The sequence below is a fragment of the Colias philodice genome, chromosome 10, assembly GCF_061535455.1.
Source record: "Colias philodice isolate Cphi_HAF_F1 chromosome 10, ilColPhil1 Martin Lab GWU primary, whole genome shotgun sequence".
NCBI classification, from domain to species: domain Eukaryota; kingdom Metazoa; phylum Arthropoda; class Insecta; order Lepidoptera; family Pieridae; genus Colias; species Colias philodice.
In genome coordinates, this window is record NC_143095.1 from 4,467,201 (window position 1) to 4,485,247 (window position 18,047).

Here is an 18,047-nt window from a genome sequence, read left to right on the forward strand (position 1 = left end):
TTATGCGTATTATGCAAAAAATACGCATAAACTGTTTCTTATACGCCAGTTACAAAAAGAATTGGTCAATTAATGAAGGTGCAAATCCTTTTTCGCATTTGCTGTGAATCTGTGATAGTAAAGTCCGGTCGCGGAGCAGAAAGAATTTCGTACAATGACCTCTTTACCTACTGACAAACATTTTTGAATGAAGTGCAGTTTACATGAAATATTTGGAGGAGAAAATGTTTTTTACTAATTTATTAAATAAATGTCCTTTATTCATTTACAATACTTATTAGCTAGTTACATTTTAACTTTTTCAATAACAACGATATATTATATAAAAAAAGTGTGCGTGTACACACATAAGAAGTGAAACTTCTTTATGACCTTATTTTTCAAAAAATAATTATTATGTACAATATTACAGAAATACGTTAATAAACAGAATACGACATAAAGAGTTTGAGGTTTATTCTTATAAATTTTGAATTCACAAAATCATAATTGAACACCTGACACCAATCAAGCAAACACAAACCTTACGCTCTCAGGTTAAAGGTTTACAATCCCCAAGGATGGCGGTCATTGCACCTGTGCGAGCAAGACACATTATTTTTACAAGGGAGTGACAGTGATAGGTAATAACAGGTTAATGTACGAAATTCTTCCTGCTCCGCGACCGGACTTTAGCAGCCAGCAATACCTACATAATCTCGTAGCATAGCTACATAACACATCTCTAGTGGAAAAGCAACCTAACAATTAGAAAAAAATTCAAGCTTAGTTAAATATCAACCATTAAATAAAAATAAAAGAGTGGATTACTGGAGTACATTTTATTTTTAGTTAGCTATAAGATTTTTTCGCTCGCCAATCCAAAAATTCATTTAGATCTGCTTCACTATCAGAATCATTATCTTCATTTTCATCCATCACATCCATATCTGTAACTTTCTTTTTAGTTTCCTCTTTTTTCAATTCGAGGTCCAATACTCTGAAAACAGGACAAAAATATAATGCGGCTGACGCGTCTAAGGCCTTGCTCTGCAATTTTAAAGTATGTAGTTACACCCATGAAGAAAATCTATTGCAGTTTTTTTATGAACCAACATAATATGATTCAAATACTATTTTCCAAATACAGACAACAGTATATTTTATATTAATATCGTACCTGGACCAATTCCTAATTTGCTCATCTATTTCATCTATTTGTCTCTCTGCTGTAGCTTCTTCCTGTTCACCAGCAATAATTTCAGCAGATGTAGTTGCTTCTTCTTTTATCTCTTTTTGGAATTTTTCCCATTCCTCTTCAACTGGATCTTTGTATTCAATATTTCGTGCCTGTTGAGTGAAAATATATTGGGATACCGGTTATTATATCTTATTGTTTGTCAGGAATTAATTTATTTATGAAATAATATCGTACACGCATGTAACAAGTATACATATAACTAAATTAGCCTTTTGAATGGAGAAATTGAATACTAATTACAGGTAAATTAGCTTGGAGAAATTTTTGCATATGTAGTGGTGTGTATATTACTCAGATCTTAGAGCGCGTTTCCACTATATCGTTCTGGCCTATACAAAAATGTTTCGATATCCTAACATTACTATTTAATTTTATACTTATTCCTAGCAACACTTTTGTTTTCAATAAAAACAAGTTTTTATTTGAAAGAAAACGGTTTTGACTTTATAAAAAAAAATATATCATTCAATTTTACGTCCTTGAGCAAACGACAAGGCGACTACCGTGAAACAATAAAATATCGTGTCCATAATAATTTGTTTCATAATTAATATTTGACCATAATAAGTAATTACGAAACAAAACAAATAAATAAATCGTCACTTGATAGTGGAAAGTGGAAACACGCACAAAACCAGAATAAACCAGTTTACGCTGTCCGCAGGTGCCACGTGCAGTCGTTTGGTACAGTTAGAACATAAAGCACATTTCATTCAAAAATTATAATTATTATGTACGTAGTTTAATTGATAAATTTTGTATTTGTTGATTGTTGTTATTATTGTTATAATATTTGTTGAAGTGAATTACATGCAGCCGGAGGCCCCAAATGAAAACTCAGATGTACTTAAAAACTACATTTAATAGCTAAAATGAGACTTTTACACCCATGTCTGCACGATGCAGACCGGAGTTAAAGAATGAATTTATACAGTTTAATAATTATAAAGACGTAAGCTTGGATGCTAACTAAGGGAAATCGCATCCACATTCTATTCCCGTGCGAACGGCGTATTCAGCAGTTTTGTATGAAGGCAGGGCCATAACTAGTGTTTAATTTGTGTGTAAGTGTTGTAACTTTATATTGTTAATTCAATATGGCTCCAGTGTTAAAACATGGTCGAGGCAAGCCTTTGACTTCTCAAACTAAAGAATTAAACTTTAAATGTCGTTTCTTTTTCAGGTTAGTAAATTTTTCATTTTAGTAACATTGTTAATGTAAAAGTTATATGTATGTTAAATGTGCAAATATTAAAATAAAGTCTCATCTTTTTCAGAGGAGAAACACATATAGTTTAATTTAAAATCCCTTATATATACATATAAAATAAAAACTAAAAATAAAATGTTGTTTTATTTTATTTGCTGACCATACACTACTACAAACGCAAAAATTTCTCCAAGCTAATTTACCTGTACTGTATTTTGCTGCAGACAAAGATTTTATCGGGAATGAACCGTTTACATATTGTATGATCGAGCCCTTATTTATGGCATGTGTCCAATGTCAATATTGTTATGACACTTGACAAATGTCAAATTGTTGCTCATTGCTCAAAGTAGTCAAAGTAAAAAGTTGAAACTTCATTCAGAAAGACCCAAAATTCAAATCCAAAATCAAGTAAATATTATTCTCGATTCCAAAATAAATATTAATAATAAAATAAATCTATGTTCACTTTAAGAATATTAAGTAGAATATTTTTAAATACATTTAATATGTCAAAGGTCTCGACTGCACAAATGAACACGGCAGAGGTATTAAAACTCGCACAATCATGTATTCCTGCACTAGATAACAAAAAACATAAAGGTCAAGCTGGCAGAATAGGAATAATCGGGGGTTCATTAGAATACACCGGAGCTCCATATTTTGCAGGAATAAGCGCTCTTAAAGTAAGTCATAATAATACAAAACAATACATAAATTTTCTATGCAATTTGATATCTTTTTTTTAACAATTTTCAAAACTAGTTATCAGATACATCTATAAGCCTTTTCTGTTTATCAACCAAATCAACACTAATGTAAAATGAAAATTTAATATTATATCAATTCAAATTACTAAGAAGATCATATTAGCAGTAATAATAATTGAATAAATAATATATGAATATTTTAAAATCACACTATAGTCCTTTTCATTTAGGATGATTCCTGTGACACTTCATCGTGTTCCGAATTACGTATTTTATGTTTAAAAAGTCAAAATAATTTTAGTGCATAATATTTTTATTTTATGGCGGCATTATTACCAAAAATATAAAAATGAAACATCTTAAGCTTATAAATCAAAAACAGTATTGTTTAGTTTAATATAATGAAAAATAAAATAAAATAACACAAAAATATAATACCTACGCAATTCGTGTACATGAAATGGATCGTTGAAAAATCATAGAGTTGGAAAATCATATAATCGGCGCCCATCTTGTGATCGTTTGTCAATCGAGTCAATCGTCTGTACGAGTACGTCAGCCTTGTATACAAGTTGCATTTTTATATTGATACTTTACGTGGTATTCTGTTATTTTTACTTATTGTTATTGTTGACTTTTTGTTGCTGTTGTTTGCTAAGCTAGTTACGCATCCACCCCAACCCTCGGTATTAGGTTGAGCAATAGCCTTCCGCTGGCCTCAGCAAGACCACCGGAGAGTTCTTGCAATTTAGCATAAGCGTTGCAGTTATTGAAAAACATTTATTTCGCAATAAGGTATCGATTGTATCATTGCATGTAATTCTGGCATTAACATTTGTGACTCCAAATCGTCCACTTGTTATAGTTAAGAATTAAATAAGTTTAATTTTAATTTTAATTTTATTTTTTTAAAAAAGTCAAATCGCTCCCGCAAAGTTTAACTGGCGCAGCCGGTAGGATAGCCACATAAGGTCTGCATGTCTAGAGGTCTTCAAAATTAGCCCTAGAACATTGCTATAAAGGCCGTGCTATCCTGAAAGAACCGAAAAATAAATTTGTTAAACGACCACGACGAGGAATAATGGGATCGACGATCGGTTGGTGAGTAAAACTTTTTGCCATCCTTTCTGATATATTCCCATATCCTTTTCACGAGAGTGTAATTTTGACTTTTAATTATTTTTAACTGTTATTTTGGGATTGAACGTCTCGCATTATAACGGATCTGGTTTTAATATGAAATTCTATTAAATCAGTAATTAGTTAGAACTTATACAATATAAGAAATATCGTATTTAATTCTAAGAATTGTCTTGCATAAAACTCTGCACAGACTAATTAGCTATAGAGTGTAACTTAAATAAAAGTTTTACATAAGAAAATTAAATGATTTTTGCATAAAGAAATATTAATATTAATTGATTTAATTGATCTCAAAATCGATCGTAATTCAATTAATGATTCTATATTTTATATGTGATTTTATACCTTATTTCAAGTTTTAATTTTTATAGTAATTAATAACTTATATTTTTTTTTTATTGTGCTATATTTTAAGACCTTTTATTATATCGTGTTTTTAATTGATTTTTGTGTGTGTGATTTTTATAATTCGAAATTATTGTAATTGGTTAAAGACTTCAGAACTTTAATTACTCTGTACTTATTTAACATGGAAAGCGTAAACGTAATAACAATTCCGAGTGATATGTTAAAGCTTATTCCTCTTTTTGGTGGAGACAAAAGAATTTTGAATTTATTCTTTCGAAAATGCGAATATATAATTAATAAATTTAGAGGGCATGAAGAGCAGAATATTTACGTTTTACATGCAATAACTAGTAGATTAATAGGCGATGCCGCCGCGTTATTATCGGAGCGCGAAGATATTAATACTTGGCCCGCGCTAAAAGAATTACTAGAACAACATTTTGGGGATCCGCGCAGTGAGGATTGCATAAAAATCTCGCTCGAGTCCTGCAAAATAAAATCCGGGGAAAGTTATCTTCAATTTTGTAATAGGATACAGAATATTAGATCGTTACTAATATCGAAGGTTAATTTATCGGTAGATACGGAAATTAAACGCGCGAAAATTGCGATTTATAATCATACAGCCCTGAACGTTTTCTTGTATAATTTGCCCGAAAACATGGTGCGAATTGTTAGACTAAAATCGCCTAATACATTAGAACAGGCTCTAGAAGTTGTGTTAGAAGAAGTTAATTTTCACGAACAATATCAGTCGCGCAATCGTACCCATAATAATACAACGGTGCCCCAATTTTTACAAAATCCTCAACAAAGATTTAATTTTGGGACACCAAATGTACCTCAAAAATTTGGTTTTAAATTCACACCCCAGCAACCGTTTAATAAAAATCCACAATTTGGTTATAAGCCACCGTTTAATAAAAACCCACAGTTCGGGTATAGGCCTTCATTCCATCAAAATCCACAATTTGGTTATAGACCAACATTAAATCAAAATCCACAATTTGGTTATAGACCAACATTAAATCAAAATCCACAATTTGGTTATAGGCCTACATTTAATCAAAACCCACAACTTGGTTATAGGCCCCCTCAAACTTTTGGTATGAAGCCACAGCATTTCGGTCAAGGACCTCCTCAAAATAACCGCTTTGAGTCTACTGACGTTTCCATGAGGACGGCACCCCCTCGACCGCAAATAACTCAGCAAGGTTTTAGACTGAATGAAACCGACATACATAATGACAATTTACTATATGACAATTATTACTATGACTATAATCCTTACGACTATACGAATTACGAATACGATGAGAATGATATTTATATACCCACTGACGATACTGAAGACATTAATGTGCCTCCGTCAGATGAAGAAAATTTTCAAACGGAAGCCTCTACAAAGGAGAAATCATAGAATTAAATTGCGATCCAAATCTGAAATTGCCACACATTTATATTCCTGAAATTAATTCCAAATTTATGATTGATACTGGGAGCACGCGATCATTCATCAGCCCCCGAATTGCCTATCAATATTTTCCGAATTTTATAAAATATGAACCCTTTAAAGTTATAAGCACCCATGCATCCAGTCAACATGACGAAGTTATAGAAATTCCGCTTTTTCCAACGTTAAATACCCCTGACGACCACAAATTTCATTTGTATGACGTAGACGAACGCTATGACGGACTTATTGGTAATGACCTACTAAAAAAAATAGACGCAATAATTGACCTGAAACATTTGCTACTGAGAACCAGGAACACAGACATCCCCATCATTAATAATAACTTAGATTATATTATCCACTTGCCACCCCGATGTGAACAGAAGGTAAAAATTCCTACCGACCTTCACTCAGGTGTTGCAGTAATCGACTTTAAAGAATTTAAACCCGGAGTAAGAATGCCCTCAGCACTAGTTAACTGTAATAATGGCTATGCGACAACAATAATCCAGAATAGCGTAGAATCACCCATGACTCTGAAAATTAACGAACCTCTTCAAACATCAGACCCTTCCGATTGTAACTTTGTACATAACGACAAACACAACGACAACGAAGATGACGAATTACTCAAAAATAATTTATCAAAGCTGAGACTTGACCACACTAGCGAAATAGAGCGTAATAAGATATTCGCCCTATGTCACGAATATAGGGACATATTTTATTGCGAACAAATCCCATTAAGTTTTACAAACGAAGTTAAACATAAAATTAATACCAAAAACGAAGACCCGATTTTTGTTAGACCGTATAGACAGGCTCCTGCGCAAGCAGATGAAATTAATAGACAAGTCGAAAAATTACTTCAAGACAATGTAATACGAGAATCACATTCCCCGTGGAATGCTCCAGTTCATTTAGTTCCGAAGAAGCGCGATGCTTCCGGATTAGTTAAATGGCGTATGGTAGTTGATTATCGAAGGCTTAATGACGTGACTGTTGACGACCGTTATCCACTTCCTAATATTACTGACTTACTGGACAAACTTGGTAAGAGCCTCTACTTCACTACACTTGATTTAGCAAGTGGTTATCATCAGATTGAGGTAGACGAGCGAGACATTAAGAAAACAGCCTTCAGCACTCAGTACGGACACTATGAATTCCTTAGAATGCTCCTGCTACATTCCAGAGAGCAATGGACAATATATTAAGAGGGCTACAGGGAATACATTGCATGGTCTACTTGGATGACGTAATTGTATTCTCCTCTAGCTTAGATGAACATATATTAAAACTAAGAACCATTTTTGACCGACTCAGACAGACAAACTTAAAGGTACAACTAGACAAATCTGAATTTTTACGAAAAGAAGTAATTTACCTCGGACATACTATTACTAAAGACGGACTGAAACCTAATGACGATAAAATTACTGCGGTACTTAATTACCCGATACCCAAAACAACTACTGAGATCAAATCCTTCCTTGGTCTTATAGGATACTATAGACGGTTTATTAAAGATTTTGCACATGTAACGAAGCCCTTAACATCTTGCCTGAAAAAACGGAATAAAATCATTTTAGATAAAAATTACATAGACGCATTCAATAGATGTAAGGAACTCTTAACGAATGCACCACTTTTGCAATACCCAGACTTTGAAAAACCTTTTATCTTAACGACTGATGCGTCTAATGTTGCGTTAGGGGCAGTATTATCACAGGGCCCCATTGGAGGCGATAAACCCGTTGCATATGCAAGCCGCACCTTAAGTGACACCGAATCACGCTATAGCACCATAGAACGCGAGTGTCTAGCCATTGTTTGGGCTATTAAACATTTTAGGCCTTATCTTTATGGTAAGAAATTTATGATATATACAGATCACAAACCTTTATCATGGCTTAACTCTCAAAAGGATACAAGTAGTAAACTGACTCGTTGGCGACTTCGACTCCAAGACTATGATTATGAAATAGTTTATAAGAAAGGGAAGCAAAATCTAAACGCGGATGCTTTGTCTAGAATTAGGGTTAACGCTACGCATTCCGATAACGAAAACGAATCTATGGTTGTTAATATAGACGATAGAGACAATAGGCCAAGAACGCGTAACGACTCTAGTACAATTACTATATCAGAACGCGATTCTAGTGAAACGATATCTATTCCCGACTCTGAAACTCTATCGGCGATGAGTTCTCCTAGAACATGTGACTACCCAGTCAGGTCACCATCTGTAACGTCGAAATCGGATACAGTTCATTCAGCTAATATTGTAGAATCGTCCGGTATACCTATATTACATGAAGCAATAGACACAAAACCAAATCAAATTTTAGTATATACGTGGTTTAAGAACGAAATGCAAGTTCACGACCTTTCACGTGAAAAGCAAAAGGTTTTAGAAGTATTCTTGCCTACTAATAACCCAGATCTAGTAAAACAATTTGTAAAAGAGTATATTAAACCGAAAGTTAAGTATTTCATTTATTTCGAAGATGATGAACATCGCAAACAGTTCACTAGCATTGTCATAGAATTATTTAGAAAGGATACAGTATTGTTATTTGAATGTACGGAGCGTGTAGTTTTTATAGAAGATGAGAAGGAACAAAAGGCTATTATAATAAAACACCATCAAGGCAAAACGTGTCACCGCGGTATTAAAGAGACTCTAGCAAGTATACGTAGAAATTATTTTTGGCACAATATGCAGGAAACTATTTCAGCCCTTATTAATGCCTGTGAAACGTGTTGTAAAATGAAGTATGATCGTAATCCCTTTAAACCTATTTTACAATTAACTCAAACACAAGACGCGCCGTTCCAAGAAATATTTATTGATATTTTTCAGATAGAAGGAAATTATTACTTAACTATTATCGACGCATTTAGTAAGTTAGGTCAAGCCATTCCAATAGACAATAGATCAACGGCAGAGGTAGTGCGTGCACTCATGAAGTATTTTTCATTTTACGGCACTCCTAGAAAGATTAGTTCAGATCCCGGTAGTGAATTTAACAACGAGCTAATGAAAGAATTTTTGAATTTACATAAAATTGAGCTTCATATCGGCTCACCTAATAATCCTAATTCAATGGGATTAATTGAGCGTTTACATTCGACCATTAGTGAAATTTATAGATGTGCGAAATATGAAGAGAAATGCACGGATGCAGCATCAGTAATGATGTATTCAATTATTGCCTATAATAGTTCAATTCATTCAGTTACGGGCTTAACCCCTTTTGAAGTCGTATTTGGTCACACGGATTCAGGTAGCTTATTTAACGCTGATTTCGAGCAGCATTATATACAGCAATTGGTTAAGGACCATGCAAAACGTTTAAAGATTCTATATAAACATTTAGCAGAGAAAATGATCGAAACTAAGCAAAAGGTAAAGGATAGGAGAGGTGGTGAAGACCAAATCAGTCTCCCATCAGGAAAAATTATATTTGCGAAAGACGTTAATAAGCGAAAAAGCAAGGATAAGCCGCGATTCCATAAAGCTAAGGTTATAGGACAAGGTTCAAGGAACGTTATACCGATAGAGATTGGTAAACGGAAGACTAAGGTCCCTATTAAAAATGTAAAACGCCCTCCGCAGGTGGTGTTGGCTGATAGTGATGAGGTCCGCGCTGGCCCTTCAACTACAACTTCTTCAACATAACCCGGGAATTTATCCTGTGAAAGAAGGGCAAGCATATCTCCAAACAGACTATTGGACTATAATTAAGGTTTTAAATTTAGATAAGATAAATGATGACTTAAATTTTATTATTAGCAAATACAGTGAATTCGATAGTTTAATTAATAAGAATATTTCATACTTACACGATTTTCAAGTGGCAAAATATCACGCTGAATATATTCGCGACATAACGGTTCAGAAATACGAACAGTTAGTTCCACACAAACGTGTCAAGAGAGGTATCCTCAACCCTCTGGGTTCCTTAATTAAAATTATAACGGGAAATTTAGACTATAGTGACGCAATTAGATACGATAAACTTACAGCTAAACTTGAAAACGATCAGACTATCATTAGAAATAAAATTACCTTAATATCTAAAATGCTCGATAGTTTTATCAATTCTACTGAAGTCTTAAATCAAAATTCTTATATATTAGATAAGCGTTTAAAAATTGTAGAATCTATGATTAAGGAATTAGCATCTAAGGATAATCATTGGGTTTATACTACTTATGTTGTAAGCCTTTTAAATTTATTTGTTAGTAATTTTCGTTCTATTTTTATAAAATTAGGAGAAATAGAGACTGCTCTAGCATTTAGTAGAGTATCCATATTACATCAAAGTATTATTAATTCTACTGAACTGTTGCAACATTTAATTCTTATATCTCAAACTGAAAATTTAGTGTTTAAAGCGAGTGAGGCAAATTTAGTAAAACTAGAAGAAACTATTAATGTTAAATCGTATATTAAACAAAACCAGATTACGTTCATAATGGAGGTTCCAATTACAGATAATTATACTTATAACTATTACAAATTATACTCTATACCTATGTACCGTGAATCCGATAGTAATACCGTTTCCATTTTTCCTAAATATCCTTACCTGTTGGCAAAGGGGATGAAATACTTACCGGTCGTAAAACCGTGCCGATCGCTCGCTGCTGGAGAACAATTTTTATGCGATGAACAAAATCAAACGCCATATCCTGAAACTACTTGCATAGAACAACTGCTTAAATTTGAAGGAAACCCAATGCACTGCGAACAACAGCTAATCAATATAGAGAATGTGAGAATTCAAAGAATCACACCTATAAGTTGGATACTTTTCTCAAAATACAGAAATACTCTGACTCAAATTTGCAATGGTGATGTCAGCAAATATCCTGTCGTGGGCACATACATAATGACCATCGACGAACCATGTAGCATCGAGATCCAGAATATAACGATTCGCCCTCACCAAGTAATCACTGAGAATGATCCTGTAGAACCAACAAAAATTATAGTTTTGCCGCAATTACCTGTGAATAGAACTCCAATATTATCCAGTACACGTGTACTCAATATGCGAGGCATCAACTTGGACGAAGTTAAATATATGTCAACGATATTAAAGCAATCAGTGTTCAGTGATAGTGAAATGGTTAACAGTGAAAGAAATTTTAGATTCAGTGCTACTTTAGGCTATACGTCTCTATTTTTAATCTTTGTACTTGTAATTCTATTTTTACTTTACTTACTTCGTTATAAGATATTAAATGTAACATGTCTGCGAAATCATCGGATAGTTATTAAAAATGAACAAACCGATAATTTCGCACTTAAGGAGGGAGGAGTTACGCATCCACCCCAACCCTCGGTATTAGGTTGAGCAATAGCCTTCCGCTGGCCTCAGCAAGACCACCGGAGAGTTCTTGCAATTTAGCATAAGCGTTGCAGTTATTGAAAAACATTTATTTCGCAATAAGGTATCGATTGTATCATTGCATGTAATTCTGGCATTAACATTTGTGACTCCAAATCGTCCACTTGTTATAGTTAAGAATTAAATAAGTTTAATTTTAATTTTTATTTTATTTTTTTAAAAAAGTCAAATCGCTCCCGCAAAGTTTAACTAGCTTCCTTAGTTAATTGTTGACGAAATGCCGAAAAAACTAATTTTGGTACTTTATTCAAATCGATTTCATCTACATATAGAATATTATCGATTATCGGAAACAATTGATACGATTTCAGTAACCGACATCTCTACACGTGTCAAAAATCGATGTGTCACAGAAATCATCTTAGGTGGAAAGGACTATAGTAAGTAGTAATGTGTAAAACTTTTCAGGTAGGAGCTGATTTAGTACACATATTTTGTGCTTCACAAGCTGCTACAGTTATTAAATCATATAGCCCTGAGTTGATTGTTCATCCTTTATTAGATGACAAGAATGCAGTTGAAAAAATTTCTCCTTGGTTTGAAAGATTGCATGCAATTGTTATTGGACCAGGATTAGGCAGAGACAGCAACATTTTTTCAGTCACAGCTGAACTCATAAAAGTAATTCGTGAAAAACAAATACCTTTAGTTATAGACGCTGATGGTTTATTTCTTATTACTGAGAATTGTAATTTGATACAAGATTTTAATTCTCCCATCATATTAACTCCAAACAAGATAGAATTTGAACGTTTGTGTAATAAAGTAGATATATCATCAAAACTAATTAACAAAGGAAGCAATTTAACTATTTTAAAAAAGGGGGAAATTGACGAGCTTCTTAGTCCTAATGATAATGTTCGGTGGAGTTCAAATATAGGTGGGTCTGGTAGAAGATGTGGTGGCCAAGGAGACATTTTATCTGGATCAATAGCTACATTTTTGCACTGGACTTTACTTGGTATGGACAATATTTACCAAGGAGAAAATGATAAACAACTTGTAGCTTCATCAATTGCATGTTATGCTGCATCGTTACTTGTTAGGAAATGCAATGAGGAAGCCTTTAAAATAAAGGGACGGAGCATGTTAGCCACTGATATGATTGAGTACATACATACTGTTTTTAATGATTTATATGAAAAATAATTACATAGAATTGTATATAATTATTGGGTGTAAGGATAAAAAATTATAATATGATGTTTATAGACCGGGATCCCTCGCCCTTTTTCGTAAGTGATTACTAACAAGCTAAATTTTCGTCAGTAGCTTCATTTTGACGAGACGCCCAACATTAGCTAGTACAAAAATTTCGTAAGTGGTAGCTAACAGGGGTAATGAGAACATAATTTGTTGATTTAGTGGTTATCAAAAATTCATTACTAACTGGTTTTTTTATTTATAATTCTTATAATAATAATCTAAATTAGCCGAAAAAATATTTGTCCTACAAAATGCTAGGTTTGATCAACGAGGTCCCATTTTTGCAACATGTACTATTTACGAGGTCATGAAAAATTATTACTAACCAGCTGATTTTTTTTTGTTGGTTAGTTAATAATTATATAATTTAACGCCCACATTGTCCTACACATTACGTGGAACGTTTTTCTAGTCCGACACTCTTAGGTTGTAGTACAAATACTAGATGTAAAAATAATTAGTATCAAGTTGAAACTTCGTGAGTAGCTTCGTTTCAATGAGACGCCCAAGAATTTCCTTTACGAAAATGCTCGATTGTGGTAGCTAACAGGGGTAATGAGGACATAATTTGTTGATTTAGTGGTTATCAAAAATTTATTACTAGCTGGTTTTTTAATTTATAATTCTTATAATAATAATCTAAAGTAGCCGAAAAAATATTTGTCCTACAAAATGCTAGGTTTGATCAACGAGGTCCCATTTTTGCAACATGTACTATTTACGAGGTCATGAAAAATTATTACTAACCAGCTGATTTTTTTTTTGTTGGTTAGTTAATAATTATATAATTTAACGCCCACATTGTCCTACAAATTGCATGGTATATTTTGCTGATCCTCCAATGGAATTTGAAATTCATAACAATAAAAATCTATTCATTCTGTACATTTTTCTATTGGAGTTTAGTTATATTAGTACGCATGCGCGCGATGCTGCGTACTGTGTTTAGTTACTCCATGCTGAAGCCGACTATAACCGTGCTGTTTTTTTCTGTTGACCACGTGTTGGACGCTCTGAAACATCGACCACACAACCACTAGACGCCTAATGTTAGCTTGTATGTACTAAGTTCAATCTGTCAACAACTTGAGGTATGGTGAAGCGGGGCGCTGCATTCTCATTGGCTAATTCAAGGTCACCAAATGTCCTAGAGATGAGACATAGTAAATTTGTATATCGATATCTTTATCGATATATTTTGTATTCACATACTTTATCGATATAGGTATTTTGTATACACATACTTTATCATTGGAAATTGAATACGATGTTAATACATATTAATAAAAATAAGGCCAGCGTGAGTCGGACTCGCGACACTGAGGGTTCCGTACAAACAGGCTAAAGAACAACAAATCTGCAAAAAATCGGTCACCCATCTAAATTATGCCCCTTGCTTAACCTCGATTTTCATTTTTAGTGTTATAGTATTCATATTATTTTATTACAAAAACTTAACATTTTATATTATAATATAACTATGTTATGCAATGTCATTCATGTCATTAATTATAGTATAAAATCGCGAACCTAAATAGTTTTCGATAATTATTAGTGTACGAAGTGATCATACAGTATTAACAACGTCAAATGAAATAGTTCGAATTATTGAAGAGTATGTATGTAGAGTGTACTCATTAAAAACCAAAAATGATATCAACAGAGGACGGTATGAACTATTTGAAAAAGGCTATAGATCAAAAGGTGGAAGTGAAAAAGTATTAAAAAAAAATATTATAGGATATGATCCTTCCAGTTTGCCACCAACAAAACAAGAATTGTTGCAACAAATTAAAAGAACGGTATTCATCAGCAATGTATGGTGTAATGCACACATGCGGTGCCCCACAGATAAAGTACCTGAAAATTATGGATGGATAAATACGAGTATTATTGGTTTGATGGTCCTCAAAGCCCATCCTTTGAAGAATTATCTTCTCAATTGCAAGGTACCCTATTAATATTATTGAAATTTGGTTTTTAATTTTTCGGCGACATTAATTAATTTTTTCATATTATTACAGATTTAGATACCACGGAAGATCAGAATGAAGAAGATACTGATGAAGATGAGGAGAGTGATGCCAGTAGTGAGGATGAATGTTTTTCTGATGAGTCAGATGAAAATTAATTACTTTTTTATATAAAAATATCTACTTTTTCATGTATGTTACATAATAAAGTTGATTTATTTCAATAAATATATTTTCACTTTACCTCATGTTGCACATAGGAAAAAGGAAAATTACGATTATTGTAGGACTACGGATGCATACCAGTTTTTTTGTAGGACATTGTTTTATTCGGATAAAAAACACACTAATGTATCACGTGATACTTTTGTCCTACAGTTACTAATAAAAAAAATGGTCCTGTGGTATGGACAACTTAGGAGTCTAGGACTAGAAAAACGTTCCACGTAATGTGTAGGACAATGTGGGCGTTAAATTATATAATTATTAACTAACCAACAAAAAAAAATCAGCTGGTTAGTAATAATTTTTCATGACCTCGTAAATAGTACATGTTGCAAAAATGGGACCTCGTTGATCAAACCTAGCATTTTGTAGGACAAATATTTTTTCGGCTAATTTAGATTATTATTATAAGAATTATAAATAAAAAAACCAGTTAGTAATGAATTTTTGATAACCACTAAATCAACAAATTATGTTCTCATTACCCCTGTTAGCTACCACTTACGAAATTTTTGTACTAGCTAATGTTGGGCGTCTCGTCAAAATGAAGCTACTGACGAAAATTTAGCTTGTTAGTAATCACTTACGAAAAAGGGCGAGGGATCCCGGTCTATTAGTTTTTGATAGTACATAGTTTTTTATTAACTAAAATCATTAAATTTTATTTGTATTATTAAGTAATTCAAGTTATAATTTATATTCCTTGGAATAAAAAATTAAAATTCCTACTTTCATTTTTCATTTCATTTTTGGTGAAAATGTATCTACCTATACTAAAAAAAGAGGCTGATTAGCGCGCCATTTGTTTTGTTTATCAAATGTAAGGGTAAACATATGGATATTATTAAGAACATACATGTAAAGCTCAAATTGCCATAAAAAAACCAATGAAACATACAAATTGTTCCCAACTCCTCCCAACAAAATGGGAACTTTTGATTTGAAATTTGTATTATACATATACAGGTAATATAAAATAATATCTATCTCTCAAGTTGGATCAAACTACACATGGTGTGCGAATTTTATTATAATTGGTTAAGTGGTTTAGGAGTCCATTGAGGACAAACATTGTGACACGAGATTTATATATATTAAGATTACCTTTGCATCTAATATTGGATCATCAAAAAATCCCTCTGGAATTGGTTTAGTCAGCTTTGCCTCTTCATCAGCTTTCTTTTCTTCATCACCTTCATTATCTTCTATAAAATGTTAAGAAAGTATAACATTTGAGTCAGATAGCATAACCTTAACTTAACAAGTGTATATATCAGAATTTACCTTTCATTCTATTATCCACATCTTCATTTGGTAAATTTAACGGCTTTCTTTTAATTTGTTCATCATGGTGTGAATATATGATTGGAACATCGTTTTTTGTTTTTTCAATAATAACAGGTTTCTTTTCAGGAGCATTTTTTAAAATACCCTTAATTTTTTTCTCTTGTGGTGCGTCAGGAATGGAAGATGCAAGCCTTTTTTTAACTTTTCCATCAGTAAAGTTATTAGTCAATTCTTTTAATTTTTTAGCTTGTTCAACATTACTTCTGTGTTGCTTACTATTAACATGGACTGGCCAAACATGTTCTGAACGGACAACAGAAGAACATAATACACAGGTCAACTGCCCAGCATTGTTGTATTTTGCAAGAGGATTTTGAATTTGTGCTGGCTTTTTATCTTTGCTTTTTCGTTCACTCATTAGCTTACGCATTTCATCTTGAGCTTTTTTCTTTTCCACTTGCATTTTTAGTGACATGTTTATTTATTACTGTACAGAGATATATAAAGTCTCCAATAGGGTCAATTATTTATGTTATATTATAAATTTGAAATCAATTTTCAAAATCGTAATTTTATTAATTAATCTAGTTTAAATCGTAAGAAAATATAGTTCTTCATTACTAATTTGTAATATTTTGACAAAATATGACAACGATGATCCATCATCCATTACAAATGACAGTTGACACGGTCAATGTCACAAGGAAACATGAAGGAAACAAACCGTAGACTATACCACAGATTAGATAGAAAATCCTACTAACCCCTAGTACGAAATTTTCTTATTATAATATCACAGAATACGATCTATTTTACTTTGAATAAATAGGAAGCTATTAGAAGACTTTCTCGTGTGATAAAAGTATATCTTGCTTCTGAATTAATGGTTTCACGAGATTTAAGAAATGTGTTAAACAATCCTTAATTAAGGTAGATAATAATAATTTCTGTACCCCCTTGTTCTTTAATACTCCTAAAATCCTCAATATCTGATTTACTTTCTCAATTCTAATTTCTAAATAAGCTTTTAAATTTAGAAAGGTGTTATAAGAGCATTAGTGATGCTTCTCGTGCATGCTGCTGAGGTCAGTGTTCTCGTTCGATATAAGGACGAATAAAATACTTATAGCAATATAAAATATGTTGTTAGGCTATTGCATAGCTTCTATCGCGGGCCTTGAGCGCGGGGACCGAATCCAGAAAAAGCTTTACCACGGCAGTCCCCGAGTGCCACACGTCTTTTTTTTAATCTTGTTCATAACGTATATAAACTAAAATGATTATATTGTTTTGCTTTAATAAAATTATACTTAGACTTCATAATTTGATTCGATTGTGGTATTGTGGTTCGTGTTGTGGTTGTGAATGCCCGTTTTCCAATTACAGAGCATAATGTGACTCAGTGCCGCACAATGCCGAATTATGCTGATGCTTAATTGGAACGTGAAACGCACCAGCAGGTTGCGCTAAGTTCAGTGTTGAAAAAAAAAAATATTCATAGAGTTAGCAATAACCTCATTAATGTGTAAATAAAGTGGTATACATAAAATATTTACGATTATTTTAAGTAATTTGGATTTTGATTATTTCATTAACATTTTTTTCAATGTTTGTACCTTCATCCATACTTATATTAATTTTTTTAACACAATTTGAATTAACTTTGATTATTTCGAAAAAACTACAATGAAACGAAAGCTTTAAAATTTTTTCCAACAATTAATAATTACTAACGATAAATCGATTGCACGCATCAATTCACGCGCATTACTTTTTCTAGTGCTCGATTGTGCGAAGCGTTGCTGTAGTTGGAACATTCAACGTTA

General features: G+C 32.7%; 3 protein-coding genes and 1 long non-coding RNA gene across 5 annotated transcripts in view; 2 read left to right on the plus strand and 2 right to left on the minus strand.

Moving 5' to 3' along the window:
* Positions 1–18,047, minus strand: part of LOC149485140 (uncharacterized) — a 385,709-nt gene that overhangs the window by 165,614 nt on the left and 202,048 nt on the right. The gene's annotated exons all lie outside the window — the stretch shown is intronic.
* Positions 1–18,047, plus strand: part of LOC149485143 (coiled-coil domain-containing protein 12) — a 480,484-nt gene that overhangs the window by 122,967 nt on the left and 339,470 nt on the right. The gene's annotated exons all lie outside the window — the stretch shown is intronic.
* On the minus strand, positions 769–16,897 carry LOC149485151 (zinc finger protein 830-like). Its single transcript, XM_089699961.1, has 4 exons — positions 16,219–16,897; positions 16,039–16,139; positions 1,160–1,329; positions 769–979 (listed from the first exon to the last, which is right to left on the minus strand). The coding sequence occupies exons 1-4, from the start codon at positions 16,694–16,696 to the stop codon at positions 832–834; spliced, it is 897 nt and encodes a 298-aa protein (XP_089556087.1). The 5' UTR covers positions 16,697–16,897; the 3' UTR covers positions 769–831.
* Positions 2,757–12,733, plus strand: Naxd (NAD(P)HX dehydratase). 2 transcript variants are annotated; one of them, XM_089699960.1, is made up of 3 exons: positions 2,757–2,861; positions 2,969–3,136; positions 11,939–12,733. In XM_089699960.1, exons 2-3 carry the CDS (start codon positions 2,984–2,986, stop codon positions 12,677–12,679), a joined length of 894 nt encoding a protein of 297 aa, XP_089556086.1. In that variant the 5' UTR covers positions 2,757–2,861; positions 2,969–2,983; the 3' UTR covers positions 12,680–12,733. The 2 variants fall into 2 exon arrangements, with proteins under 2 accessions (XP_089556086.1, XP_089556085.1); XM_089699959.1 differs by having other exon boundaries at positions 2,765–3,136.

Excerpts from the sequence above, each read along its gene's own strand:
- Naxd (XM_089699959.1), top strand. The coding sequence starts at position 2,912 with ATGTTCACTTTAAGAATATTAAGTAGAATATTTTTAAATACATTTAAT. Across the intron at positions 3,137-11,938 it reads CAGGAATAAGCGCTCTTAAA|GTAGGAGCTGATTTAGTACA; the intron begins GTAAGTCATAAT and ends AAAACTTTTCAG.
- LOC149485151 (XM_089699961.1), bottom strand. The coding sequence starts at position 16,696 with ATGTCACTAAAAATGCAAGTGGAAAAGAAAAAAGCTCAAGATGAAATG. Across the intron at positions 1,330-16,038 it reads ATCCAATATTAGATGCAAAG|GCACGAAATATTGAATACAA; the intron begins GTAATCTTAATA and ends TTCACTCAACAG. Across the intron at positions 980-1,159 it reads CAAATTAGGAATTGGTCCAG|AGTATTGGACCTCGAATTGA; the intron begins GTACGATATTAA and ends TCCTGTTTTCAG.